General features: G+C 46.6%; 1 protein-coding gene across 3 annotated transcripts in view; it reads right to left on the bottom strand.

Annotated features, from left to right (window-relative positions):
* The window catches only part of ITGB4 (integrin subunit beta 4), a 99,548-nt gene that overhangs the window by 31,317 nt on the left and 40,687 nt on the right, over nt 1-27,544 (bottom strand). For all 3 annotated transcript variants that reach the window (XM_084838101.1, XM_084838103.1, XM_084838104.1), the window contains 14 exons: nt 26,186-26,275; nt 24,654-24,776; nt 23,748-23,915; nt 23,069-23,145; nt 20,428-20,639; nt 13,708-13,811; nt 11,109-11,207; nt 9,951-10,083; nt 6,819-6,941; nt 6,142-6,248; nt 4,017-4,050; nt 2,314-2,499; nt 2,061-2,164; nt 1,304-1,362 (listed from right to left, as the gene is read on the bottom strand). In XM_084838101.1, coding sequence (XP_084694227.1) covers nt 1,304-1,362; nt 2,061-2,164; nt 2,314-2,499; nt 4,017-4,050; nt 6,142-6,248; nt 6,819-6,941; nt 9,951-10,083; nt 11,109-11,207; nt 13,708-13,811; nt 20,428-20,639; nt 23,069-23,145; nt 23,748-23,915; nt 24,654-24,776; nt 26,186-26,275 — 1,619 coding nt within the window. The remainder of the gene's footprint in view (nt 1-1,303; nt 1,363-2,060; nt 2,165-2,313; nt 2,500-4,016; nt 4,051-6,141; nt 6,249-6,818; nt 6,942-9,950; nt 10,084-11,108; nt 11,208-13,707; nt 13,812-20,427; nt 20,640-23,068; nt 23,146-23,747; nt 23,916-24,653; nt 24,777-26,185; nt 26,276-27,544) is intronic.

Here is a 27,544-nt window from a genome sequence, read left to right as displayed (position 1 = left end):
GAAAGGTCTTTTTGGAGCAAGGAAAATACCTTTTTATTCTCCTAGGCTTTAAAAAATTATTTTAACTGCTGCTTGCTTTATCTTTAATATGTTTAATGCTGCATTTTAAAATAATCTTCTCCATGTTTTTAGCTGCTCAGTTATTTATCTCTTGTAAATGTTCAATTTTTGTTGCTGCTTTTAAAACAATACTTTTAAATTTGTTTAATTATTGGTTTTATCATGGGTTTTATTGTTTTTACTTTTGTTGTGTATGTTGTCCTGAGAGCTTCAGCTTTAGGACGACTCATAAAGTATATAAATAAATAAAAGAAAAATTTGCTGGTTTAGCCTGTCAAAGATGCATCATACAATCCTTCCTGCAGACCTGGAAAGCTGGCTAGATGAGAGTTCTAGTCCTAACATTTTTTGTAGCTGACTTTCTTTGCCAAAAGAGGTGACTTTTTAATGCAAATATACTTTCTAGATTTCATCACACCAGTCCCTGACACACTGACTGGGTTTGCACGTAACAAGAAGCCACCATGGAGGAATTTCCCTGTGGGGCTTCTTCTTGCTGTCGCAGCCCCCATTTTGAATATTCAAACTATGGCAGAGGAGCACCATGGCTTGTTGTTATGTATGAATCCAGTGAGGGTGGGTTGTTGGGGTACTTGACAAGACACCCAGAATCTATGGCCTGTTTTAGAGCTGAAGATAGCATGTCAAGCACCCCAGCAACCTACCCTCACCAGGTTCGCAAGTAACAATAAGCTACAGTGTGCTCCTGCTGCAGCTCAAATATTCAAAATGGCAGCCATGGTGATGACAAAAGCCCCGCAGGGAAATTCCTCCATGCTAGCTTCTCATTGACTGGGTTCGGACAATTGCATAGGGAGAAGAAGCCATTGTGGCTTCTCCCCGTCTCCATGCATGTGACCTCCTTTTGCATGATTTTCCACGATACAGTATGGGTTGGCATGTCATCCAAACCCGGTGGGCGGAGTCAGGGTCACAGTCTTGCAGTCAGGGTTGGAAGGTGGGTATGAAGCCACCCCCACTGCTCCACAGGCCAGGTTCAGACAACACGCCAACCCAAGCTGCATCGCGGGGAATCATGCAAAAGGCAGTTGCGCGCACATGCACAGGGGGAGAAGCCACAATGGCTTCTTCTTCCCATGCAATCATCCAAACACCCACATTGTGTGCACACCTGCCCATTCACTCACCTTTACCCAGTTTCCTCTTCTAAAAAACACTCATTGAACGAGATTTCACAGCTTATCTCTGCATGCGTGCCAGTTTTTCTCCCCAAGTCACTCACCTGAATTTTGTCTGCTGGAATTTGTGGGCACCTGAGACAGTTCTGTAAATCTCATTCAGCTGTGAAAGGCAAGAAAAAGTCAGCAGTTCAAAATTCTGAAAGGAAGACCCCCAACGTGCATGAAGCAGATGTGTAAGGAGCCTCCCCTCGGTGTTCAGACCACAGTTCATAGTAAGGGCTTTAGGTCCCCAATTTGCTCCCTCACTGGATTTCTGTATGTTCAGCAAATATGACCATAACTTGTGCCATGTATTTATTCATTTATTTATTTTTACACGTCTATACCAACCAATAACAGAAGCCCTCCAGGCAGCTCACAAAATAAAACCTAAAACCATACAGTACAAAAACATAATAAAACACACTGAGAAGGATCCAACCATGCATTAGCAGAAATCAACGCTTCCACAACAACAATAGTACTTGCTAGTGCAACAAGTTTGCTGGGAAACCCTTTGCTATTGGGTCAGTGCTATTGACCTCACGCAGGCATTGGTTTCTGCTAGCTCAATGTCAATAGCAAAAGCAGGAACACACTGTTGGATCCTTCCTAATGTAAAAACCCCAAAGTGTTTAAAATGCCAACAGGATCAAACCAAAGTAAAAGCCAGCAGCAATGCAAGATCTAAAAAACATTAACAACATTTTTAAAAGCTGAACTGAAATCCAAGAAAAGGAAGATTGCATTGGTGTCAGTGTTTCCCCCTCTACCCTTCAAGAGCAACCCCAACAGTCAGCATTACTCCCTGGTCCTTACATTCTCCTCCACGTCCTTTTGCAGTTGCTCATGCTCACGGCTCTCTGGTTTTGCCAGGTTCTGAGTGAAGAGTCGGGTCAACCTGAGAGACAATCCATATGGAACTGGAAACAAAGAAACAAATTCATCAGACCTCTTCACTGACTGTCAGGAAGGAACACTGCTGCTGAGTAGGGTTGGCTATGGAGACACGGCAGGGAACAATGGGGCAGCTACACTCCATCCAGCACCCCCTCGTAAAACTGGCACTCACTTAAGTCGTTGGGATTGCGAGTGAAGGAAGAGACGTCTTGCTTGTGCACGTTGTTTTTGATTTTCCAGTGAACGATGTCTCTGCCTTTCAAGTTGCCGCTGCGCACCATGGGAGTGTCCAGGTGGTCCGAGGTCATGAGACTTTGCCTGAGCAGATAGTGGTCCTCCTTAAAACCAACAGTGCGACCTTCAGAGAAGGAAGTGCAGTTAGAATTTACACCCTGAGGGCCTGGTTCTAACTTTAAATCTTTCCCATACCATAGATAGCATAAATGGAATAGGATGAACTCATGGCTAAAACACCTTGGTTCCACTCTGCAGTTCCCTGGTATTTCTCCCAGGTGGCAGTCATTTCTGTTTGGTTAATGGAACTCAGCTCAGGTTGCTGGCAACAGGCCCTATTGTTGTATACTTCTGCTATGTTTCTCTAGGCCTCCTCTGACTTAAGGACTTCTAAGCCTGCAGGATGCTCACTTAACCCTCCTTATTTTCATGCCTTATGTCTGCTTTATCTGTTACGTTTTTAGTATGTACCCATGTTGCATATACCCCAAGGTTAATATTTGGTATTCTAAAACACATTCATTAAAAACATGAATACAATACAGGATACATGCCACAGAGAGTTCCTGAATGGCCATGGTTCCCTGCAGTGTATCCTCACACGGGGATATTTTCCTGGTAGAATGTGTGAAGAGGCACTCAGTCTGAGTGCTTGACTTCTTCAGGGAATTGATGGAGAACACAACCCGGAGGAGGACTGTATCCATTAATCAACTCCCATCATGCAGTGTGACTGACAGGTAAAAAAAATCTACAACCTACCTTCCTAAGAGATGAGCTTGGGAGGAGCCCCCAAAAATACATGCTTAAGGGGCATACAAAGTTGTACTTGAATGGTTCAGACTTGAAGTACTACCATTTATAGATTCCTGCGTGAAAGAGATTCCATGGGTGCTCAGTGTCTCTACCATGTCCCAGGGGGCTATTATCAGGGTCCAGCAGGAGTAGTCCTGGCTCCACATTCTGCTTTACAAGACAGGGTTATAAATTCTGCCTAGGGCCTGACCCTCTACTATTCAGAGAGCAGATAATTCAGGGCAGTGCATGGGCTTGATGGTATGAGGTCCCAATTCCTTGACATGTCCCAAAAAACAAAAGGCCTCCAGTAGCAAGGCTTGGAACATCCTTGTCTGTCTTAAGACCATGGGTACCTACTGCCTAGCAGGGTTCAGGCTGATAACATTAGGGTAGATGAACCATGGGCCTAACTTGATATAAGGCAGCTCCTCATATTCAATAAAGCCCCTTTCAATATCTAGGCCTTGTATTAATGTGACAATACAATCCTGATGCTAAGCACGCTTCTAATGCTAAGGAGCACTTCTAATGCTCCTGTCACCCATCCCAAAAGACCACATATCCAGTGTGTCGAGAGCCAGTGTGGTGTAGTGGCAAGAGTGTTGGACTGGGAGCTGGGAGATCCGGGTTCCAGTCCCCACTCGGCCATGGAAGCTCACTGGGTGACTTCGGGCCAGTCATACACTCTCAGCCCATCCCACCTCACAGGGTTGTTGTTGTGAGGATAAAATGGAGAGGAGGAGGATAATGTAAGCCGCCTTGGGTTCCTTGCAAGAGGAAAAAAGGCGGGATATAAATGCAACAATAAATAAATAAATAAAATATCACTTTAAGAGATGATACCTCGTGCACAACAGGGCAGCAGAGCCAGGCAAGCCTAAGTGACAAAAAGAGGGGGGGGAGTTATGAGAAAATTCCTTTTGACATGAAGATGCAAAAAGATTGAGCCCCACATGGAACTACACCAAAAGGTTTTGGCAAAAAGTATATGCATGGTGGAAATCATCTAAATTTATTTCATTACTGATGGTATAAATTCATCCTGCGATCCCAGGCAGCAGGAGTTCAAACTCTTTTAAGATATTGTTAAAGGGCTAAACACGTGTGCAACTTTAGACGCGAAAGCAGAAGCCCAATTTTTGTTTTTATTTTGCTTGGCATGTGGTTCCTGAACAGATGAACAGGCATTTGTCCTGTCTTGGCTACTTGAGTACTACAGGGACAAAATGGTTTGGGGACACATGGTGGTCCTATGCAGCAGATAGAATATAGCATCAGCAGCAGATACCAGCAGCTGGACATCTGTGGTGAAGCTGGTGAAAGGCAGATGGAGAAAGCAGTTATCACAAGAGAAGGCAGACAGCAAGATAAAAAACATGCTGGATGTTGTCAGCATGACCATTCCCAGACAGATCATTTGCTCCAACAGAGCAGAACTGAGCCCTTATATACTGATGCAGGCCATGCTATCTGAACCAAGTCCCACCCACCTTCGACATATTTAAGAGGCTGTGCTCTGGCCTGGAACACAGCACTCCTTCAGTGCTCTAGTTTCCTGGTGGGCCCTCTGGCATCCCAGGCAAGGAGGGAATGGGTGAACATGGGCTCCTGGGCAGTTGTGGGGTGGTTTCTCAGTGGGTTCCAGCTGCCTGCTTGGGTGGTGTGCTCTACTTGACCGATAGTGGAACATCCCCCATGCTCTGCTGCTCCTCCCTAGGCTAAGGTTTGGGTTCACAGGGGCTATGTGAATCTAACACCACTTCCACCACATCAGTATCTGGTTTTGTACTGGGGGCCAATATAGTCATCCCCTCTAGTCTGAGTCAGTACTGGACAGGGACAGGGACAGCGTCAAGGGTAGGCATGGTCGGGTACCTACCTAGGGCCCACACCCCAGCAGGGGCCCTCTGACAAGAGCCCTGTGGACTTGCTCTCCCTCTTCACCATGACAACCTGCTTGTTCACTTGCCTCTCACTCCGGCCCAGGCAACGGTGATGGTGAGAAGGAGGAGCAGCAGATGCCACTGCTAACTTGCTCACTGGGTCTCTGCTGTCAAGCAAGCAAGTGGGAACGGTGATGTCAGGGGTGTTTCTGAGCGCAGGGAGTGGGATAGCAGTTCAGATTCTGAAGGAGAACCACCAGACATAGGGGAGGTGTTTTCCCAGGCTAGACCAGACATGACTGGGCTTCCTTCTTAGGTTACAAACACCCATCTGGCTGAGGATGACGGTTCCTCTTCACACACCCCTGTGAGAGGCAGTGAACAGAAGGAGGGGGGGGGTTGGAGCGTCTGATCTAATAGACTCCAGGCGCAAGTGCACAGCAAAGACAGAGAAGGCAGGAGCGGAATTTAGATGGTCTACCCGTTTGGCCTTGCGTGAGAAGTTGTGCTCAGAGGCCTCACAAGAGAGAGGGACCTCCCACGCTTAAGTTAGGCTAGTGAGACCGCCTTCCTCTTCAAATGGCAGGCAACTCTCTAAACCTCCTTTTGAATTCCCCTGAAGGCATTCCTTTGTAGACTAAGAGTCACTGAGAATTTGCATCAGTATGACCCTGTGTAATAATGGATTAAAAGCTGAAGACTGAAGCCTCTTGTCTGTGTTTGTTTTTGGCGTTGAAATAGAGTGGGGGCTAAAGGAATCCTGACAGGTGATGAGAAGAAGGATGAGGAGCAACAGCAGCTGGTGACAATGATGGTGAGAGGGCTCATTGAGGATGTCTTGCCCAAGGGCCCTCAAAAACCTGGAACCAGCACTGGATGGGGCTATGAAATATTGATTCCATTTGCGTGGCAGGGTTCCACATGAATCTCTAGTGAGAGGCAACTTCAAAAAATCTTCAGGTGGTGAGGAAAATAATTAGGCAAGCTTTCACCCATTCTCCAGTCTTGGCTAGATCCAACTATGCCATCAACTCCCCACCCTAGTGTTTACCTTTGTTTCTGCAGGATGGAAACATGGATCTTACCTTGCAACAAGCACAGAACTTCCAGCACAGTAGCAGCAGCAACCCCAGGAAAAGCATCAGTAAAATGAGTAAGGGAATAAGCCAAAGGAAGCTTCCTGGTGGGCACTCTATAATGACAACAAAGGTAAAACCTTGATGATTAATTAGGGGGCAGTAGGAACCCAACTGAATCTGGGCAGGGAATGGAAAATAGAAGAGAGGCAAGAGTGAGGGGATGGACTATAGCTCAATGGTAAAGCACCTGCTTTGCATGCCAAACATCCCAAGTTCAGTCCCTAGCATCTCCAGTTAGGACTGGGAAGGATGCCTGCCTGAAACCCTGGAGAGCCACTGCCAGTCAGTGTAGACAACACTGAGCTAGGTGGACCAATGATCAGACTCAATATAAGGCAACTTCTTGAGAGGCAGAACCTAGTCAATTCATACCAGCACAACAGAGTTCCCAGTCTGGTCCAGTTCACAGTGTCTAGAAATCTAAGCAATGGTGTTGCTCAAGCCTTCATTCTTAAGGTACACCTCACAGGATCCCAGGCTGTGCAACTGTACAACTCTATGACTACAATTTGGGTGTGAGAGAGAGAGGAGCTGGTTGTAGGGAACAACACCCACTGAACTGACTAAGTGCTGTCTTCCTCCAGTCTTGCAGTTCTCGTCCTCCCTAGGAAATCCTTGCTTACCTTTCTTCCTTTGTACAACAACGGTGCCGTTATGCTGTTGGTTGGCATCCTCTTCTCTAGTGTAGCGGTAAATGCAGTCATCCTCCTCATCTTGGAAGGAACAAATTGTATTTATGTCCTTCTCTGTAGAGACAAAGGAAGTGGATATAATGTTACCAGCGCATCCTGAAATGTTCTCGGATCAAGGCCCTATTGTCACCAACACAGAAAAGAATAAACACTGTTCTGAAATACTTGGGAAGCACTTCAGCCAGCCTCTTAATCTATTAATCTCTTACACCAGGCATTGGTAACTAGAGTTGCTGACAGGTGCCCAAAAGCAAGTTCCCAGGGCCCAAAAGCAAGTTCCCAGGGCCCAAAAGCTTGGTCAAAAACGTGACACCATGGCACTCTGTTTCCAACAAGATATTTATTTATTTATTTATTCATTCATTCATTCATTCATTCATTCCATTTCTATACCGCCCAATAGCTGAAGCTCTCTGGGCGGTTCACAAAAATTAAAACCAAACAACACACAATAAAACAATTTAAAATATATAGAACATTAAAACCACAATATAACAATACAACCACAATAAAACCTAGCAGCAGTGCAAGAGTTTAAAATACAGATTTAAAACAGCAAAGATAAAAATTTAGAAAGCTAAAATGCTAAAATGCCTGGGAAAATAAAAAGGTCTTCACCTGGCACCGAAAGGAATACAATGTAGGCGCCAGGCAAACCTCACTAGGGAGCTCATTCCAGAGCCGGGGTGCCACAGCAGAAAAAGCCCTCCTCCTAGTAGCCACCCGCCTCACTTCCTTTGGCAGGGGCTCACAGAGAAGGGCCGCTGATTATGATCTTAAGGTCCGGGCAGGCACATATGGGAGGAGGTGATCCTTCAGGTAAGCTGGCCCCAAGCCGTTAAGGGCTTTGAATGTTAACACCAGCACTTTGAATCGGGCCCGGAAATGGACTGGCAGCCAGTGCAGCTGGAAAAGTACTGGCATAATATGAGCTCGCAGGCCAGTCCCTGTTAACAATCTTGCTGCCCTATTTTGGACCAGCTGAAGTTTCCGGACCGTTTTCAAAGGCAGCCCCACGTATAACGCATTGCAGTAATCCAGACGAGAAGTTATCAGAGCATGGATAACTGTAGCTAGGCTATCTCTGTCCAGATAAGGGCGTAGTTGGTATACCAGCCTAAGCTGATAAAAAGTGCTCCGTGCCACTGAGTTCACCTGTGCCTCAAGTGACAGTTCTGGATCCAAGAGCACCCCCAAACTATGAACCTGATCCTTTAGGGGGAGTGCAACCCCCTCCAGAACAGGTTGAATATCACCTAGCCGGGCAGACGAACCACCCACTAACAGTATCTCCATCTTGTCTGGATTGAGTTTCAGTTTATTAGCCCTCATCCAGTCCATTACCGTGCCCAGGCACTGATTCAGAACAGCCACTGCCTCACCTGGTTTTGATGAGAAAGAGAGGTAGAGCTGGGTGTTATCTGCTTATTGATGGCACCTCAGCCCACACCTCCGGATAACCTCCCCCAGCGGTTTCATGTAGATGTTAAACAGCATGGGGGATAAAATAGAGCCCTGTGGAACCCCATGGCATAATTGCCATGGCACAGAGCAATAATCCCCCAGCACCACCTTCTGGAATCGGCCATCCAAGTAGGAGCGGAACCACTGTAGTGCAGTGCCTCCAACTCCTAACCCAGACAACCTATCCAGAAGGATACCATGGTCGATGGTATTGAAAGCTGCTGAGAGGTCCAGGAGAATCAACAGGGTCGCACTCCCCCTGTCCCTCTCCCAGCAGAGGTCATCCCACAGGGCGACCAAGGCAGTTTCCGTTCCAAAACCAGGCCTGAAGCCCGACTGAAATGGATCTAGATAATCCGTTTCATTCAACAGTGCCTGGAGCTGTCCTACAACCACCCGCTCAAGCACCTTGCCCAGGAAGGGGATGTTGGCCACTGGCCTATAATTGTTAACAACCTCTGGGTCCAGGTTAGGCTTTTTCAGGAGTGGTCTAATTACTGCCTCTTTTAAAGAGGCAGGCACCACTCCCTCTCTCAAGGAGGAATTTACAACCTCCTGGACCCAGCCAGACAACCCCTCCTTGTTTGATTTAATAAGCCATAAAGGGCAAGGGTCAAGCACACAAGTGGTCGATAGCCTTGCAAAACATAAGGTCTGTTCATCCTAAGGCCTATTTATCAGCAAACTGTATAAACTGAAGGCTGAACCCCTGGAAAACTCCCCCATCCCCATATACACTTTATAGCAGCCTCCTCCAACCTGATTCTCTCCAGCCGTGTTGGACTATAACTCCCGTAATGCCCAGTCAGTATGGGACTGCTGCCTGGGGATGATGGGGTTGTAGTACTACACAGCTGGAGAGAAGCAGGTTAGGGGAGGCTAATTTAACGTGCTTGATATAACATCTATATACGGAGAAATGTGAACATTCCAAAAGGTGTTCACTCAGTATGTGCAATAATTATTTGAAAATAAGCAGGATGACTGTAATGGGTTCGTTCATTCATTCAAAATATTTATAAGCCACTTTTTAGGGCCAAGCCCTCACAAAGCAATGTACTAAGAGAAATTATACAGAAGACAATTAGGCACATCAGACAGATGTACAGGTGCTAAGAGGAAAACTGCTGTGCACCATGCAAAGCATTCACATTCTTAAGGAAAGGCTGCGGTGAAGAGATAAGCTAAGCACAAACCAGCTGGAAGGACTGACTTGTCCCATTGATTTCAATGGGTCTACTCTAAGGATAACTAAGTTTGGATCCGGCCCAATGTATATTGTACATGTGTAGGTACTGATGCAAGTGTCTTCACCATGTTTAGATGTGAAGGCAAGTTGGGGGACAACCCAGGATGGTCATTCAGACCACCCCCAAACAATATGCATTGCAGGGGGCTTTAGTGTTCATGCACAAATAACAAAAACAGGGAATATCCTGGTAAATAGGGACAGTTGGAGTGTATGCTGCTTACGTTATCTACTGCCTACACTGAACTAAATTTGTTTTTACCAATGCATTGTATGAGAGGACTATTCTACGTGTTGACTTTTTGGCTTGCATTTGAACATCAAGGAGGACAGGTGGGAAGCCACGGTACCTTGATTCAGTTCATCTACCAGTTGGATTTTGAAAGGGCAGTCTGAACATTTGTTTCCCTTCTTCTCACCAGTCCCCCAAGCCTGGCACTGAACGCAGCTTCGAAAATGTTCTCCACACACATACCGAACACCCTGTTCACCAGAGAGAGAGAGAGGGTATATAGGTCTATTATAAAGCATCGAAGAAATAGCAAAAGAAGAACAGATGAAGAACACTTGGCTTTTGGGCAAGTGTTGGAGAGACATACATACCTTTACCAGATCTGAGAATAGATAGGAAGGAGAGCAGGGACAGATTACTATGTGGAATCAGAATGGGTAATAAGACACCAAATTCATATGGAACACAGGGCTAGATTAATCTCTGTGTGAGGGGAGTTACAAAGCATAGTCTTGTGAAAGAAGTCCTGACTGTAGCAAATCATCAAAGACTTTTCCAGTGCAGAGAGTCAGTGTGCCCACCTGGCCGCTTGCTCCAGCTTCCTTTAAAATCTGCTGCCATTGAGACCTCCTCCCTTATAATAAAATCAGGCAGGGTATTCCTGGCTGCAGGAAGAGTTAAGATTGACAGGGGATGGTTGAAGCAAGGGAGTGTGCACGTGTGTGGCTGCACTCGTTGTGACTTGCATCAGCGTCCCCAACCTAGTGTCCTCTGGATGTTTTGGACTCCAACTCCCATCAGCCCCAAGAAGCATAGCCAATGTCCATGAATGCTGGGAGTTGTAGTCCAAAACACCTGGAGAGAGCCAGGCTGGGAAGGCTGTATTAAATCCTACCTGTATCATTGATGCACCAGAGGCATAATGAAGAGCCAATGTGGTTTTAAGAGCACAAAGAATAATCAGTAAAACTTAGCATATTAATTGGCTCAAGGTTCTTGTAGTGAGATATAGGAATCTAGGAAGTGGCCTTATACTGAGTCAGACGACTGGTCCATCAAGCCCAGTATTGTCGACACTGACTGGCAGCAGCTTTCTGGGGTTTCAGGCAGGATTCTTTCCCAGCCCTACCTGGAGATACTGGGGATTGAAACTGGGACCTTCTGCATGAAATGCATGTGCTTGACCAGTGAGCAACAGCTCTTCCCCTACACACTAAGAACACTGATCACTAAATATGAGACTGCAAATGGCTACTGGCTTGGTCTAATAGCTTACCATGGCTTCGCTGACTTCGCAGGTGGGTCCGGTGTATAGGGTGGGGTTTTCACAGATGCATCTGCCACATTCACATCTCCCACGTCCATTACAAATCATCTGCAAGAGACAAGGGCCACTGCTGATCTTCCTTCTCATTGTATACATTTGCATATATCTGGAGATAACAAACCCTTACCTGAATTCAGCTGTGGATTTCTTTCCCTAGTCAAGGAGGAAGTTCCCAGTGAAGGGAAAAGCTCCTAGGTAATCTGCTTTTAATTACAGGTAATAGACGATGTGAACAGTAATATGGTCAGTTAAGCAGACAAAGAATTAAGCAGACAATTCATAATGTGTACATGGTAACCTATGAATGGCTAAAGACAGTAGAGCCAGGGATTCACCAGCGCAACTTAGGATTCCTTGTATATATCAACAAACATAACATGAGGCTGTACATTGTAGATTTCATCTCCAACTTATCAATTGCTGTAACAACTCTACCATGGTAGATGTCAGGGTGGACACTGAGCCCATAGAATCCCAGAGTAGTTCTGATTCTGAGGAAGAGCAGCCGCTCGTGGGGGTGGAGCGTGCTCCTCTTTCCCAGGGCCAACAGCTGACAGAGATTCCTCCCACCAGCATTCCTAGCTTAGATAGCAGTCCTGGGAGTGACAGAGCACAGGAAGCAGACTTGCTGGACGTGCAATGCCGACGCAGGGAGCGGCACCAAATGGAGGGCGCGGAAAGGAGGCGTAGTGCCCGGTTGGCATGCAAACAATGGCTGCGCCCAGAGGATCCAAGGGAAAAGGGGAGGGACTCTCCCTAGCCCTTAAGTTCAGGGTCTGCCAGTGATTCCCTTTCAAACGGGGACCAACTGTTCCAACTTAGGGCATAGGTACTCTGTTGCTCATATCTAGTTGCTAACAGTAGAGTTGTTAAGTTGTAAAAAAGGAATAAAGCTTTGAAAATAATCCCTTTGTCTGTGTCTGGACTTGGCTACTGGATTAGACTGAGAGAGGCCTCCAAGGAGCCCTTGACAGTAGATTTCCTTACATATTGTCATATCAAACACCCTCCACATCCCAACATCGTTACATTATTACATAAACCAGACAGGATAAAAGAACAAAGTTCTGTCATATCCTCACTCTTCAGAGCCTAAAGGCCAGGAACACATAATCATTCTGTAGTATACCTTTGCAGTACCTGTGCATCAAACTATCCAGAGCATTTCTACACAAGGCTTTCATTGCACGCTTGTGATTGGTCACTCACAGAAATTTGTGGGTCCTTTACACGATGTCATCAACCTCCGGAGCATCTCCCGTGCTTTCTGATATTTAACCCAGGTTTTAAAAGATCGGAGAGAACCCCATAAGGAATGTTAATCTGCTATACAACTGTGCCATCTAGTGGCTGTATAATGAAACACATTGAACTTGAAGACAAATGAACTCCCCAGATCAGAGCACATGCCTGCCTGTGTAAAGGAGCCAACCTTAATCCCGCAAAGAATCTGGAAACAAAAGCCCCGGTAAATGGCAGGATAAAAAGCCTGGTGCAGTGAAGACCCCAGAATCTAGTTCTCTTTGCAACCTCCCCTATATTCTCCCTCCCTGCTCCTCCATTTTTACATAACAGAGGAACTAAGCTAAGGCAGAGGGAAAAGCATTCCCATAATTCTGTGGGAAATCTTTCTCAAAGCAAAGAAAGGGCTCCATCAACAAGGTTCCTACAATAATGGATTTGTGTTTAATCACAGCTGCACATTTTGGCCCGCTGTGACAAAGGGACCCTGAAACCACTACGTGCTTCGTGGACATTCAAGGTGGGTGCCCACACCCATGCCTGCCCTGCTTCTGTCTTCTTAGCGAGGATCCAGGGTTCTCAGAAGAAACAGTATCATAAGAAATGGCAGAGGCAGCAAATCAGCACCCACAGTTTTGCATAGTGCGTGCTGGAGGCAACGGGAATGACCTGGAAACCTACTGAACAAGCTAAGCCAAAGAAGATGGGTGGCTGGTGAGTGAAGAGAGTTATCCAAAGTCAGTAGGGAGTGGGGCATTCCCGCTGCCCAGTTTGGACAGTGGAGACTAACCTTTCCTCTTGCCTCTTCTACATAGCAAAGAACTGAGCCAAAAAACACCACGTGTCACCACATTGTCCATTCTCGCTCTCTGAGTATATGAAGATGTTTTAAGTCCATTAGTCAGCACTGGTCTATCTAGCCCATGGCTGTCTACTCTGACTGACAGTGGCTCGGCAACAGGGCTGGGCAACTTGTGGCCCTCCAGATGTTTTGGCCTACAACTCACATCAGCCCTAGCCACCATTGCCAATGGTGAGGGATCATGGGAGTTGTTCGCCAGAACATCCAGAGGGCCACAAGTTGCCCAGCCCTGCTCTACAGGGTCTCAGGTAAGTCTCTGCCAGACCTGCTACCTGAGAGCATTTAACTGGTGATCCCAGGGGTCGAATTTGTGACCTCCCAAATGCAAAGCATGGGACTCCTGGAGCTACTCCTGATCTTTACCCATTGGAATATGAAGGAAAAATGTCCTATTCCCCTACTAACCTGCACGTATAGCTCCCTAAGCAGGGGGAAATTACTTACCCCATTGCTGGTAACACAGGTTATATTGCTTGTGGGACACTCACAGCCAGGGCCTTCCCAGCCACTTTCACATGCACACTGGCCCATGTAGCAGCGACCCCGGTCTGCACAGAAGAAGGAAACAACAGTGGGGTTTCTTAGGTCTCCTTCACATGGAGCTTTTATCCTGTGATTGAGATTGCTCACACACGGAAGTTTGCGGGCCCTTTAGATGACGTTGCGAACCTACAGGGCATCTCCTGCACTAAATGACCTTTATTCCATTTTTAAATAGATAGAAGATAATGAGCTATCAAATTACCCCACTTGTTTTCTGCTTGAGTTCCCTCTGTGAAAAGAGGAAAAGCGGCAAGAAGAGGAGCGAGATCAATGAAACGTATGGAAGACTCAGAGAAGGGGGAGAAGGAGGGGGGAAAGGAAGCACGTGTAAAGGGAGTCCGTTGTGATCCTGCATTTAAAATAGAAGGAGAAAGCCCCATGGTTGGACGCTTCTAAAATCCCTTCATATAGAAAAAGAGAAGTAAAAGAAAAGGGTTCTAGCCTAGCTTTTTCCCTGGAATGCTAGGTGTTTGGGTTTTTTTTTAATGTACAGGGAACATTTTATGAAGGAGTGTTCATTTGAGCTCCCACCTGAAATGGTACAGCTTGGACACAGGTTTACTACATCAGCTCGTTGTAAGAACTAGTTCCAAGTCAAGGTAATGGCAAGTATAATGGCAGAGGGTCCAAAGTTCAGCTCTCTCCCTTTAAGCTTTGGGGGTTTGCAGAGAATAGATCACCTTGTAATGTGGGAGGGAAGGCAATACAATGGCTTTCTTCACACAGAGCTTTTATCCTGCTGTTGAGACGGCTCCGTCACGGAAATTTGCAGACTCCTTATATGATGCCGTGAACCTCCAAGGCGCCTCCTGCACTAAGTGCCCTTTGTTCCGTTTTTAAACAGATTGCAGATAACAAACTATCAAATTACCCCATTGTGTTCTGTTTGAGTTCCCTCCGTGGAAAGAGGAAAAACAGCAAGAGGAGTGAGATCAATGAAAGATAATGGAAGACTCAGAGAAGGGGGTGGGGAGGAGGGGGAAAGGGGAGGGGGGAAAGGAAGCACGTGTAAAGGGAATCAGTTGTGATCCTGCATTTCAAATGGAAGCAGAAAGCCCCGCTTTAAATGCAGGATTTTAGGCTAGTGTAGAGATGCTTTTTGAGCTACAGCATATGATGGAATGGCTAATATATCCTAAGATTCATGTGATCTTTGATGAAATGCCACAACCACCTTGGTTCATATACATTTGCAGATGTTTGGGAGGGGGTATCATATATTTTGTAATTTAAAAAGGATTAATAAGTTGAAAACAATACAATCTCTTACAAAAAATGTATTGCTATCTCATATGGGAGCTGGAGCACATTGGGCGGAAATCCTTTATGTGTTGAAGTGGAATAATGCTATACACGATGAAATTATGGAGGACACCTGGACATTTATAGAGGAAACACAATTTTTGGTCATTTATTAAGAAAGTTAATGTTACAAAATAGCTACGCAGTGGTATTTAACATAATGGAAGATGTATATGAAGTTTATAAAGAAGGTATGAAGAAAAGTTGATATTGCGAAGCATTCAAGGGAGTCTTTATCCATATGTGGTGGAAATGCAAGAAGCTCAGAAACTTTGGATGATTGTAACAAAGACAGTTGAAGGAGAGGGAAATGTTCTATGAGTATGTCTCCTACTACATTGATTTGCTGGTATATCTCCTGCATTTGGCGCACAAGGACAATGGTGTGGTGCTAAATCTATTGGTTGTGGCAACAACAATACATACAAGGTCATGTAAAGGGAAAAGTTAACCAGCTAAGAGAGAATGGGCCTGGTCCACATGTAACACTAACCCATGATTTATTTAAACCATGGTTTGTTGCCCTACCCAGGGTTTGTCTGGCACATGATCGAACAAACTGTGGTTTGTTTTCTCAGTCCCTGGGTTGTTTGTTTCCCTCCTCCTTTGCCTACTCCCTCCCTGTATCCCAATTTATTTATTTATTTATTAAATTTATTAATCGTCCATCTGACTGGTCACCCAGCCACTCTGGGCGATGTACAACCCACCATAAAACAATTTAAAACAATAAAATTTTACCATAAATTTTTTTTTTTAAATACCCTAACCCACCCCAAATGCCTGCCTGAACAACCACGTTTTTAATGCACGACGGAAGCTCATTAAAGAGGGGGCATGACGGAGTTCCCTAGGGAGGGAGTTCCACAGAGTGGGGGCCACCACAGAGAAGGCCCTCTCCCTCGTCCCCACCAGTCTAGCTGTCCTGGCTGATGGGACAGAGAGAAGGCCATCCGAGGCTGATCTTGTTAAGCGGCCTGTCTGGTGTTGCTGGAGGCGCTCCTTAACATAGGCTGGGCCGGAACCATATAGGGTTTTAAAGGTCAAAACCAACACCTTGAATTTGGCCCGGAAAACAACTGGTAACCAGTGCAACTCCTTCAGCACTGGAGTGATGTGATCTCGCCGGCGGCTGCCTTTAATCAGGCGAGCCGCCGCGTTCTGTACCAGCTGCAGCTTCCGAACCGTCTTCAAGGGTAACCCCACGTAGAGCGCATTACAGTAGTCTAAACGAGAGGAGACCAGGGCATGTACTACCGATGGGAGCAGATGGTCGGGAAGGAAGGGGCGCAGCCGCCATATCAGATGGAGTTGATACAGCACTGTCCGGCTCACAGCTGACACCTGAGCCTCCATGGACAGCTGGGAGTCCAAAATGACCCCCAGGCTGCGGACCTGGTCTTTCAAGGGTAGCCGTACCCCATTCAACACCAGGTCAACATCCCCCAGCCTCCTCTTGTCTCCCACCAAAAGTACCTCGGTCTTGTCAGGGTTCAGCTTCAGCTTATTCCTCCCCATCCAGCCACTCACCGTCTCCAGACATTTGGACAGGGATTCTACGGCCAACCTTGGTGAAGATTTGAATGAGAGGCAGAGCTGCGTGTCATCCGCATATTGATGACACTGCACCCCAAACCTCCTGATGATAGCCCCCAGTGGCTTCACATAGATGTTAAATAGCATCGGGGAGAGGATGGAACCCTGTGGCACCCCACAAGTAAGTGGCCACGGGTCTGAAACCTCCTCTCCCAGTGCTACCCTCTGGTACCTGCCGGAGAGGAAGGACCGGAACCACCGCAATACAGTGTCTCCAGTGCCCAACCCCTCCAGGCGGTCCAGGAGGATACCGTGGTCAACGGTATCAAAAGCCGCTGAGAGGTCGAGGAGAACAAGGAAGGAGCATTCACCCCTATCCAGAGCCCTCCTCATATCATCCACCAAGGCGACCAAGGCCGTTTCTGTCCCATGCCCAGGCCTGAAGCCCAACTGAAATGGGTCTAGATAATCAGTTTCTTCCAAGTGTGCCTTCAACTGCACCGCCACCACCCGCTCAATCACCTTGCCCCAAAATGGCAGATTTGAGACTGGGCGAAAGTTGTTCAGAACTTGAGGATCCAAGGAGGGCTTCTTTAAGAGCGGTCTTATCACTGCCTCCTTGAGGGCTGATGGCATCACTCCCTCCTCAAGGGAGGCGTTCACCACTGCCTTGATCCCCTCACCCAGTCTCTCTCTGCAGCTCATAATGAGCCAAGATGGGCAAGGATCAAGTAAGCAGGTGGTCGGCCTTACAGATGAAAGCACCTTGTCCACTTCATCAGGAGGAAGAAGCTGGAACCGATCCCACAAAACCGGTTTGCCATAGGCCGCCTCTTGCTCACTAACTGTATCCACAGTGTGCAGAGTAACACACCTAATCTGATCAATTTTATCTGCAAAGTGCCTTGCCAAAGCCTCACAGGAGGCCTTAGAATGCTCCAGTGGTTCCGGAGCCACAGGACCGACCAGGCTCCAGACCACTTGGAACAGCCTCCTGGGGCAGCACTCTGCAGATGCGATGGAGGCAGCATAATATTCCTTTTTTGCTGCCTTCACCGCCACGTGATAGGCTGAAGATATAGCTCTAGCCCGTGTCTGATCGTCTTTAGAGCGAGACTTCCGCCACCGGCGCTCTAGCCGTCTCACCTCCTGTTTCAGAGCTCGTAACCGCGGATTGAACCATGGTGCAGTCCGAGCCCTGTTCAGGGGGAGAGGGCGTTTCGGAGCCACCCGATCTAATGCCCAGTAATTGCGGCATTCCAGCCACCCACCAGGGTCTCGACCGAGTGGCCGTTGGCATGCCCCAGAGAATCCCCAAGCGCGTTCAGGAATCCATTTGGATCCATAAGACGCCTGGGGCGGACCATTTTAATGGGTCCTCCACCCCTGCGGAGGGGTTGTGGAACCGAGAAGTCCAACATCACCAGATAGTGATCTGACCATGACAAGGGGGTGGTGGATATACCCCCGACTTCCAGATCACTCCCCGCTTCTCCAGAAACAAACACAAGGTCTAGTGCATGACCGGCTACATGGGTGGGCCCAGTTAGAATATGGTGCAGCTCCCAGGAGGCCATGGTCTCCATGAAGTCCCGAGGTGCTCCTGTGAGGATGGCCTCCGAATGTACGTTGAAGTCCCCCAACACCAGTAAGCTAGGGGACTGTACACGCACATCAGAGACCACCTCAAGCACCTCGGCCAGGGAGTCAGTCGTGCAGCGGGGTGGACGGTACATGAGCAGAATCCCCAGACTGCCCTTCGGGCCCAACCTCCAGTACATGCACTCAACAACCTTGGTCTCCCAGAGAGGGGGTCTGGTGAAGACCAAGGACTCTCGGTAGATAACAGCCACTCCCCCTCCCTGATCCCCAGCCCTCGGCTGCTGTGCATACGAAAATCCAGCTGGACACATGGCTGCAAGGGTTGGAGCAGCAGCCTCGGCCAGCCAGGTCTCCGTAATACATGCCAGGTCTGCACCCTCATCCAGGATCATGTCATGGATGAGGGAGGTTTCCTGGGTAACAGACCTGTTTAAAAAAAAAAATGTTTTTGTAGTACTACAGTAATGGCATGTAAAGAGGTTGGGTTTTTTTTTTTACCACTCGTCTGCTGTGATGTAGCTTGATGAAACAACCCATGAACAACCCATGATGGTCTGGGTTCGCACAGAACAACCATCCATGGTTTAAACAACCCACATTCAGCTTCCGCTCTGAAACAGATTAGTTTTCAATCAATCACCCATTAACTGAACAGGGTAAAATCTCTTCATGGTGGATTTGCCAATTCTTAAAGTGATAAATTCTGGTATATGGGCAGGAGAGCCTGGAAATAGGATCCTCTAGGTGAGTGGGGGGACCCCAGAAGTTTTGGATAGATCAAGGGGTGGAGTAGAATCCAGCAGTGGAACCCAGAAGTTTTTGGTGGGTCTGAAGGTGGTGCCCAAAACCTATCTGTTCACCTTAGGTGTACAGGTTTTTTTTTAAATAGCTGAGGAGGAAAAAGCTTGTTTGGGCCTTGGCTTTTCTGATGACTGGAAAAAATGCAAAAAAAACCCCTACCCTAGCCATCCCCCCCATCCATTGCCAACCCTACTTCAGGGATGGGTGGTTGTGTGAACACTTCATTCTCTGTGGAGCTCTACAGAGTTGGTAGGGCACTTGCATTCACACTGAAATCCTAGATAGCTGGGGTGGGCAACTTGCGGCCCTCCAGATGTTTTGGCCTATAACTCCCATTAGCCCTAGCAAGCGTAGCCAATGGTGAGGGCTGATGGGAAATGTAGGGCAAAGCATCTGAAGAGCCACAAATTGCTCACCCCTGCTATACAGACTTACTTGGCAGTAAGCCCCAGCAAACTCAGTGGGGACTTACTTCAGAGTAAACTGTAGAGCTGCCTTCCCCAATATGGTGGCTTGAAGATGCTTTTGACTACAACTCCCATCATCCCTGACCATTGGCCACACTTACTGGGGCTGATGGTAGTTGTAAGCTAAAACATCTGGATACCACCAGGTTGGGAAAGGTTGCTGTACAGAATATGGAAGAAAAGCCAGCAGCCATGTTGAAGCAGAAATTGCCTCTTGCAGAGGAGATGGCCCCTCCTTTACTGAACTCTACCTCTCCTCCCTATCCACCCTTTTTTTAACCCATGAAGAACCATAATAGCATTATGTCACATAAACATTCATAGGACTGGGCACCTGGCCATAATGTTTAGGAAGCAGCTACTGTTCAGGTTAGTGTCAGTTTGACCTTGGCTTCAGCCACACACAGTGAAGGCAGGGAATCCATTTAAAATGCAAGATTTTTCCCACTGTGCTAATCTCTATGGCTCCAAGCAAACCCAGGCTGACTCCGGATCAAAGAAAAAGGGAATGCCTGAAGAGAGCACCTTCCACAGAAGTATGTGTTTCCTTTCACTTGTGTGTGTGCAGGCGTGCACAATCCCTTCTAGAGGCTGGCAAAGAGAAGATGACAGAACTATGATGGTTAAAGCTTTCTTGGTTTAAGTTGCACAGGCCTAGGGATTCAATTCAAAGTAAAAAGATCTGAGGAAACAGTGATCCCTGGCAGAAAAAACACAAGCGTCATATGTTCTATAATTGGGGCAACCACTGAGGAGGCCCGTCAACACAAGAGCACTAGAATCTCTGCTCCATTTATGGCTTGTGAAGTGGTGCTTCACAAGCATCTGAGAGGGTTTAGCCTGAAAGAGAGCTGCTGCAACCGCCCAAGAGCAGACAGGATGTCTGGCCACAGCCCCTCGAGATCTCACTCACCATTGCAGAGGAATCCAGAAGTGCGGGGACACTGCAAGTTGTCAAATTCACAAAACTGGCCCTCGAAGCGCTGGGTCAGATCCTCAGAATAGCACTGACATATCCCACACAGGCATTCGCCTCGGCCTGAGCAGGGCTCTGTATCTCCTGGCCGTATGCAGACCGGATTGTCAACAGAGGCGGACATAGAGCAGTCACACGCATCTCCCCGCCTGTCATGGGAGAGAGGAAGTCAAGACTGAGGGTGCTTCCAGATGGAAGCATCCTAGTGCTAACAGTCAGAAGGCATCATGTGGCTATTCTGTCTTTTCTTGTTTTCACGGATTTTCCATAGTAAAAAAAGACGAACAAAATTGTGGGAAAACACAGGAGTTTTATGAGGGGAAGAAGACGGACTCCCCGTAAAATTCTGTGAATGAGGCAGGGTGATGGCATGATAAAGGCTCATCTGGAACCATCCTGAGAAAGGCCTTGACATGCAGAGGTATGATATCTTGAAGAGTTGAAAGGGGGTCAACAGACAAAACGTTTAGATTGTATGCCTGTCAGAGTGGCCTGTCTTTGTTTTTTGAATTTTAGTGTACAGCACTTAAAACACACCTGTGAAAAATTCAATTGTTTGTGTTTTTCCTCCCCCATAGTCACTTCCAAAGGGAAGAGAAGGCCACTACTCAACCTCTCGTTGTCATGAGGCTGACCACCGAAAGGGGGGATTTGGGCTCAAACACCAGAAGGTTACCAGTCTCTGAGCCCAAATTCCTGCCCCCACCCCTCTTTGTGGCTGCTTTGGAAGAGAAGGGAGAGGTCAGGAAAGTGACATTTGGGGGATGGGATATGGGCACACTGCCTTTAAGCACAGCCTTTCCTCCTCCCTATGCTTGCTTCAGAGGGGAGGGAGAGCTCCTTGTGTTAGTTAAGTGATCTGCACTCTTCTCCCTCAGTCAACAAAATTAACTTTCCCTCAGTCAGTGCTAACGCTTGTACACTTCCCTCTGCTACTAGGGATATTTCCAGCAGCAGAAAGGAGTTTGCATGTGACACCCATATCCAGAGCAAGGCATTGGGGTTTGGGGGAAGGAAGTTTTTTAAGCCCCCCCCCCAATATTTTCCTGAAGAAGTGTGTGAGTATATGTGTGTGTGGGCGGGGTCTACCAGTACAGACCCTCTCCTACTCTGCTTTGTTCCCAGTCTGGACTCCCAGGGTATCCATGCAGAGGAGCCACTCTACTAAAGGTTTATACTAAAGACAGGAAGATTGCTACTACTCTGAAACAAAACAATAAAAATAACCAAATGAGAAATGTGAGTATTTAACCAAAAGATTTGGGAGAGATTCTCTAGATAGGATATCCCTAAGGCAGCAATTATTGACTTCTCTTACTACAGAATCAGTCAATCATATTTTCCATCTCTGTATGCAGTCAGCCGTATACACATGCACATGCATACAAGGACAAGACAGACTTGTATCCTTATTCTCATTCTTATTTCTATAGCACTTTCAGTGTTAGCTTTACACTGTTTTACTTCTTTTTCTTCTCCTCTCAACATCTCTGTGACATAGACTAGGGGGCCCATCTACATGGGAGGTTTTCTCCAATGCTGCTGTTGTTATGGTCACATGACATAGTGGCCACCCCAGAGTTTACCAGTGGGGAAGCTGCATTTTTGCAGAGTACTTTTACTCTGTTGTTTTTCTTTAATTCAGCAGTGAGAAAATGCCCAGAGAAGGAGAAAGGCTGGCGGTGGTGGAAGCTATAACTCTGAGACAGTTTGCTAGAATGGGGTGAAATTGTGTGTGTGTGGGGGGAATGCTCTCAGGGGGAGAGAGATGCTGCACTTGAGAATCACAGATTTTGGCTTCTTCAGGGAAATCTGTGCACACTGGGAAAAATGGGGTGGGAGCAATAACTCCATGACAGTTTGCTGGAATGGGGCAAAATTGGGGTGGTGGGCTGCTTTCACAGGGTGCCTTCAGATGTTGTACTGGGTAAGTGGGTTGTTTCTAGAGAATTGTGAATTAGCTACTTTCCATTCACAATAATATAGTAGCAGGGGGGAGCCTGGACATTGGCAACAAGCATTGGTTGAGCAGCCCCTTCCTGGGTGATGATGTTCAGTTCTACTCTGCCCACCCAACCCGAAAGTATGGTCCTTTCAAGTGCTGTGTGACCCATGAAAACTGGATTTTAAAGGTATGGTACACTCGGCCTTTCTTGCTTCGTGTGTCCCTGACAGACCAAAGCCGATTCCATGAAAATCTGGGTAATACTCCAATGTGCTTCTCATTCTGGTGTCGTGAAGATCCCCCAGGGACTTCTGCCAAAGACCTCTAAGTATGAATTTTGACCATTCATGTCCAAACTAGGGTTGCCAACATTTTTTGTGGCAGCAGTGGTAGTGGTGGTGAAGGAGGAGAGCAGGGCCTTAATGCCTTTCATAGCTGTGTGACAGAGATCCAGCAAGTGATGCTTTCCCAGCAAGGAGATGCAGTGATGGGGAAAAACTCTGGTCATATTTCCTCCCATTAAGCAGCTGTCAATGGCATAGCTGTCCAAGAGACCTTTGGCTATTGGGTGGTATAAAAAAGGAAGGAGAAGATTGGTGCTCCACCTAATGAGAAATATGATCAGATACGTACCAGCCTGGATTGCAAACACACTGTCCACAGACAAAGTTCCCATTGGAATTGCACCTAGGTGATGCAACTTCCTGTTGCTGCAAAGAATGAGAGAGGAGATATTACTGAACTTGATTCCAGGGGCTTCAGATGTGATTACATGTGCTTTAGAGACAGAATGGCAGCCTCTACGGCTTTCTTCACACAGAACTTTTATCGTGTGATTTAAATGGCTCCTTCACTGAAGTTTGCGGGCTCTTTACATGACACCATGACCTTGCCGTGACCCTCCTGCACTAGATGCCCTTTGTTCCATTTTTAAATAGATCGAAGATAATGAGCTTTCAAATTACCCCGTTGTGTTTCACTTCAGTTTCCTCCGTGAAAAGAGTTAAAGTGGCAAGAAGAGGAGCGAGATCAATGAAAGATAATGGAAGACTCAGATATGGGGAGGAGGGGGGAAGGGGTGGGGGGGGAAGGAAGTGGGTGAAAGAGGGAGTCGTTGTGATCCTGCCTTTAAAACGGAAGCAGAAAGCCCTGTTTCAAATGCAGGATTTTAGGCTGGTGTAGAGATGCCCTAGGTTTGTTTCTAGATGCAAATATAAAGTGGTAGAATCAGAGTTGCTTCTTATATCACATATCATTAATGTTTGGAGCCATTCTTGGGACTGTCCAACCAAAGAGGAGAAAATGGAAATACCTGTTCACAGAGGCAGGCATCGCAAATGACTGAGGCTTCAACCTCCACTTTGTCACTGAAAGAGGAGGGCTTAATGTGGATAGCACCTTTCCGGTCTTTCTCTGGGAGATCGCAGACATGCTGCCCACCCACTTTCTCGTGAGCTTTCACACGCACGTTGAATGTGCCCTGGATAGAAGAGAGACATTTGTTCATTTGCTGGATTTATCCAGAGAAAGAGATGCCACTTTGACCAGTAATCTGGGAGGTGAAAGGCAAGATATAAGGCTGAATGGGTAGAAACACAGAAATAGATCTTGCTAGCTTGCTTCCGCTCAGCTTTTCTTCTTCCAGAAAAGACAGGGCAGGAAGATATAAGAAGCACATGCTCTCAAAGCTGCATCACTCTGGCTGCCTCCATTTCCCACTCCCCCATGAATAACTGGGATGGAGATATAATCAGAAAACCTCCATAACATGGGGGTGGTCTGGGTTGGATATGGGGCCCTACTCTTCCTCACCTGAACAACTAATTATTATTGTTACACCTATAAATATGGTCTTGGGGTTGTGCCGAATCCTACAGCTGCTGCAGGATGTAATCAATTAGCAAGCTGCTCTCTACCAGAAGAAATGAACTCAAATCCAGAATCATCAGCAGATGCCCCATTGTACAATCAGGCCCTATTCTGACATGAGGATAAGGGCATGAACAAAAGATCGGGCTTATTTCTGTCTCCTTTGAGTCATGCTGCCTTACGCTCTGTTCTTTGCAGGGCCCAGAGCTCAGAGAAAGGACCCCTCCCCAAAAGTTTACATGCATTTTCAAAAAGATTTTTAAAAGTACTCAGAGGCATATAATGTGTGAAAGAGGTTTTTCACTCTTAGACTACAAGGCATTCCAGGAATGTGAAGCGCAGGACTCACCACTTCACCACGAACAATGTTGAATGAACCAGACTCTGTCCTTTCATACTTCACGGATGTGATTTCTGTTCTCATGGCTTTGGGGGTGTTGTAAGGTCGAATGTCCATCTTGGAACGAATACGCTGTGAAAGGGGGGCGGAGAGAAAATGTATAGAACTGGAACAGTTCTAATTCAGCGGTTTCCCCGCTTTTTAAATAATGTGATCTGCCAATAACATGCAACTATGTCCACAGACTCTATCACTTGCTCACTCATGCTGTACTGTACACTAACTGTGGACAGCCTAACGATCCACACACGAGGGTTCCAGAACTCCGTAGGGGATCATGAATGGCTCATCCTAGGGTTTCTTCACACTTACGATTTACTCTGAGCAACATTTTTGCCACATCACCACAGCTGAAGTGTCAAGTTATGCATTTTGATTTTTCCTGTCACTTGCCCAATGCTAAACCAGCTTTCCTCAACATATCTGCCCTCCAGATGTTTTGGACTTCAACTCCCATCATGCCTAGCCAGCACGGCCAATTGTCAGGGATGGTGGGAGTTGAAGTCCAAAAACTCTAGAGGGCACCAAGTTGGGAAAGGCTGTACTTAACTTGTCTTGCCTGCTGGGACATCTTATTTCTTACGAAAGCGGATAGAGAGGAATTGAGGAATTCAGTCTTCAGTTGAGAGCTTGAGGAATTCAGTCTTTGCGAATTTCTGTATAACAGCCTTCCCCAACCTAGTGTTCCAAATGTCCTGGACTTCATCTCCAAGAATCCCCAAACACTGGTCATACTGGCTGGTACTCATGGGAGCTGTAGTCCAAAACATCTAGCGGGAACTAAGTTGGGGAAAGCTGCTATATGAAATGATCACCTCTCAGACGAATGTATGCATCAGAACTAAGGCCTTTTTAGAAAACAGAGCAGAAATAGCCATTGAACAGGAAAGCCTGTTGTTTGTAGCAGGCAACTTAGATTTACACCAGGGCTGAGCAATTTCCAGAGGTCCAGGGCCAATTGCCTCCCCCTGGAACCCATTGCCCCCCCCCGCCCTAATTTGCTGCTGAAATTAAGCAGCACGGTAATGCAACACAACAGACAAACAGAGCTGTTTTTTCCCATTTTTTGGTGCTGTGCTGCCCTGGCTCCAAATTTTGGTAGCAAACCATGACTTGCTTTCTCTTACACAAAGGAAAATCTGCCTTTGTTGGCTGCTCTGCCACTGAATTTTGCTGGCAAATTCACCAGTGGTTTGGGGGGCAGAGGGGGGGCCACAAAAAAAGGCAGAGGGCACATGCTGCACATCCCTGATTTATACCATCAAGCTCCTGTCTGTTTGTGAATATTCAGGTACCTAAACACACTTGGATATACAGAACTGGGTGAAATGGTGGCAGCTTCCAGATGGGGTCCCCAGAGTGAAATACAACTGGCTAGTAAACATTTTTTAAAAAGTCATTCCAGAGTGTTTCGGGGGATGACAAGTGTGCTGGATCACCCAGAGCAGTCATACCTTAAGACCCCAGATGTTGCTTCTTACCTCAAAAGCCATGCGTAGCAACTCCACAATATTAGAGGAATCTTCTTGCAGCCTCCCAATTTCAGAGATTGGGAAATATGTGCGGAGTTTCTGTTTTTTTAAAAAAGTGATGAATAATTTAAATCACAACATTAAATGGATAGCAGAGAAACCAACAAAGTTAAGAGAACTATAATACACAAGAACTGAGAATGTACTCTTACTTTTCTATTGTAGATCAGCCTTCCAAACCTGGTGCCCTCCCATCGTCCCCAGCCAGCATGGCCAACAATCGGGTGATGGGAGTTGAAGTACAAAACATCTGGAGGACATCAAGTTGGGGGTGAATTTGGGTGCTGAGAGGGTTAGGCAACCTGGTGCCCTCCGGATGTTTTGGAATACAAGTACCATGATCCTTGATAATTGGCCATGCTGGCTGGGGCTAATAGGAGTTATAGTCCAAAATGTCTGGAGGACACCAGGTTGCCTACCCTCCCACTAGACACAGGACAAAATCCAGCAAACGTTAGCTCTGATGTCTTCCCATTGATCCTGATGAGTTGCGATTAACCTTCAGTGGATTGTGTCCATACAGTGGAATTTGCACTTCAAAGTCAGCAGTGAAATCTCCCACTGTGAAGGCAGTGCTGCTCTGTCCTGTCACCATTCTAAAGAGAGACACCATTTTTGTCTCTCTAAAAAAAGGCTATTTAAAACTAAGTAGGGCCTCCCCAGCTGATCTTTATCAGCAGCAGGAGGGAGAGGATGTACGAGCAGAGGCCAGGCATATGGGAAAGGACATGAAGGACACGAAGGTCAACGCCAGTACTGTGAAGTAGGCCAGGAAGCTAGTGCAGCTGTCATAGTACCAACTGAATATGCTACCCACACTAGCCAGGAAATGGAACGTGGCACTCTTTACTATTTGCAGCATCATTCTGAGCCATTTTATTTATTTTTATTTTTTAATTTTCTATATCACTCCTTCATTGCCAAAGGCAGTCCCAGGACAGTGTACATAAGTTTATAAAAACTGTATGATAACTATAAAAATTAAACAGTCATAAAAACCATAAAACCAACAAATAAAAGAACAAGCTATATACTATCAAGTTAGATTCTGTCTTTCCTTCTGTTTAAAATTTCAAAATTCTCTAGTCTGGGAAATCAGGGTTTAATTTGGTGCTGAAAATAATCTTATCTTCCTCAGGAATGCATTTCCAAAGCTGGCGCACCACTACAGAGATGGCCCTCTCTTTTGTAGATATATAGTGCACTTCTCCCAAAGCTGGTACACAGAGAAGGGCCTCCTCCAAAGATCTCAACTGACGACCAGGATCATACGGAAGGAGGCATTCCTTCAGATATCTGGGCTTTAAA

This window comes from Heloderma suspectum, chromosome 2, assembly GCF_057233095.1.
Source record: "Heloderma suspectum isolate Gila_16-S chromosome 2, 16-S_ref, whole genome shotgun sequence".
NCBI classification, from domain to species: domain Eukaryota; kingdom Metazoa; phylum Chordata; class Lepidosauria; order Squamata; family Helodermatidae; genus Heloderma; species Heloderma suspectum.
The sequence above is the reverse complement of the archived record's forward strand: the minus strand, read 5'-3'. Positions and strand labels throughout refer to the sequence as shown.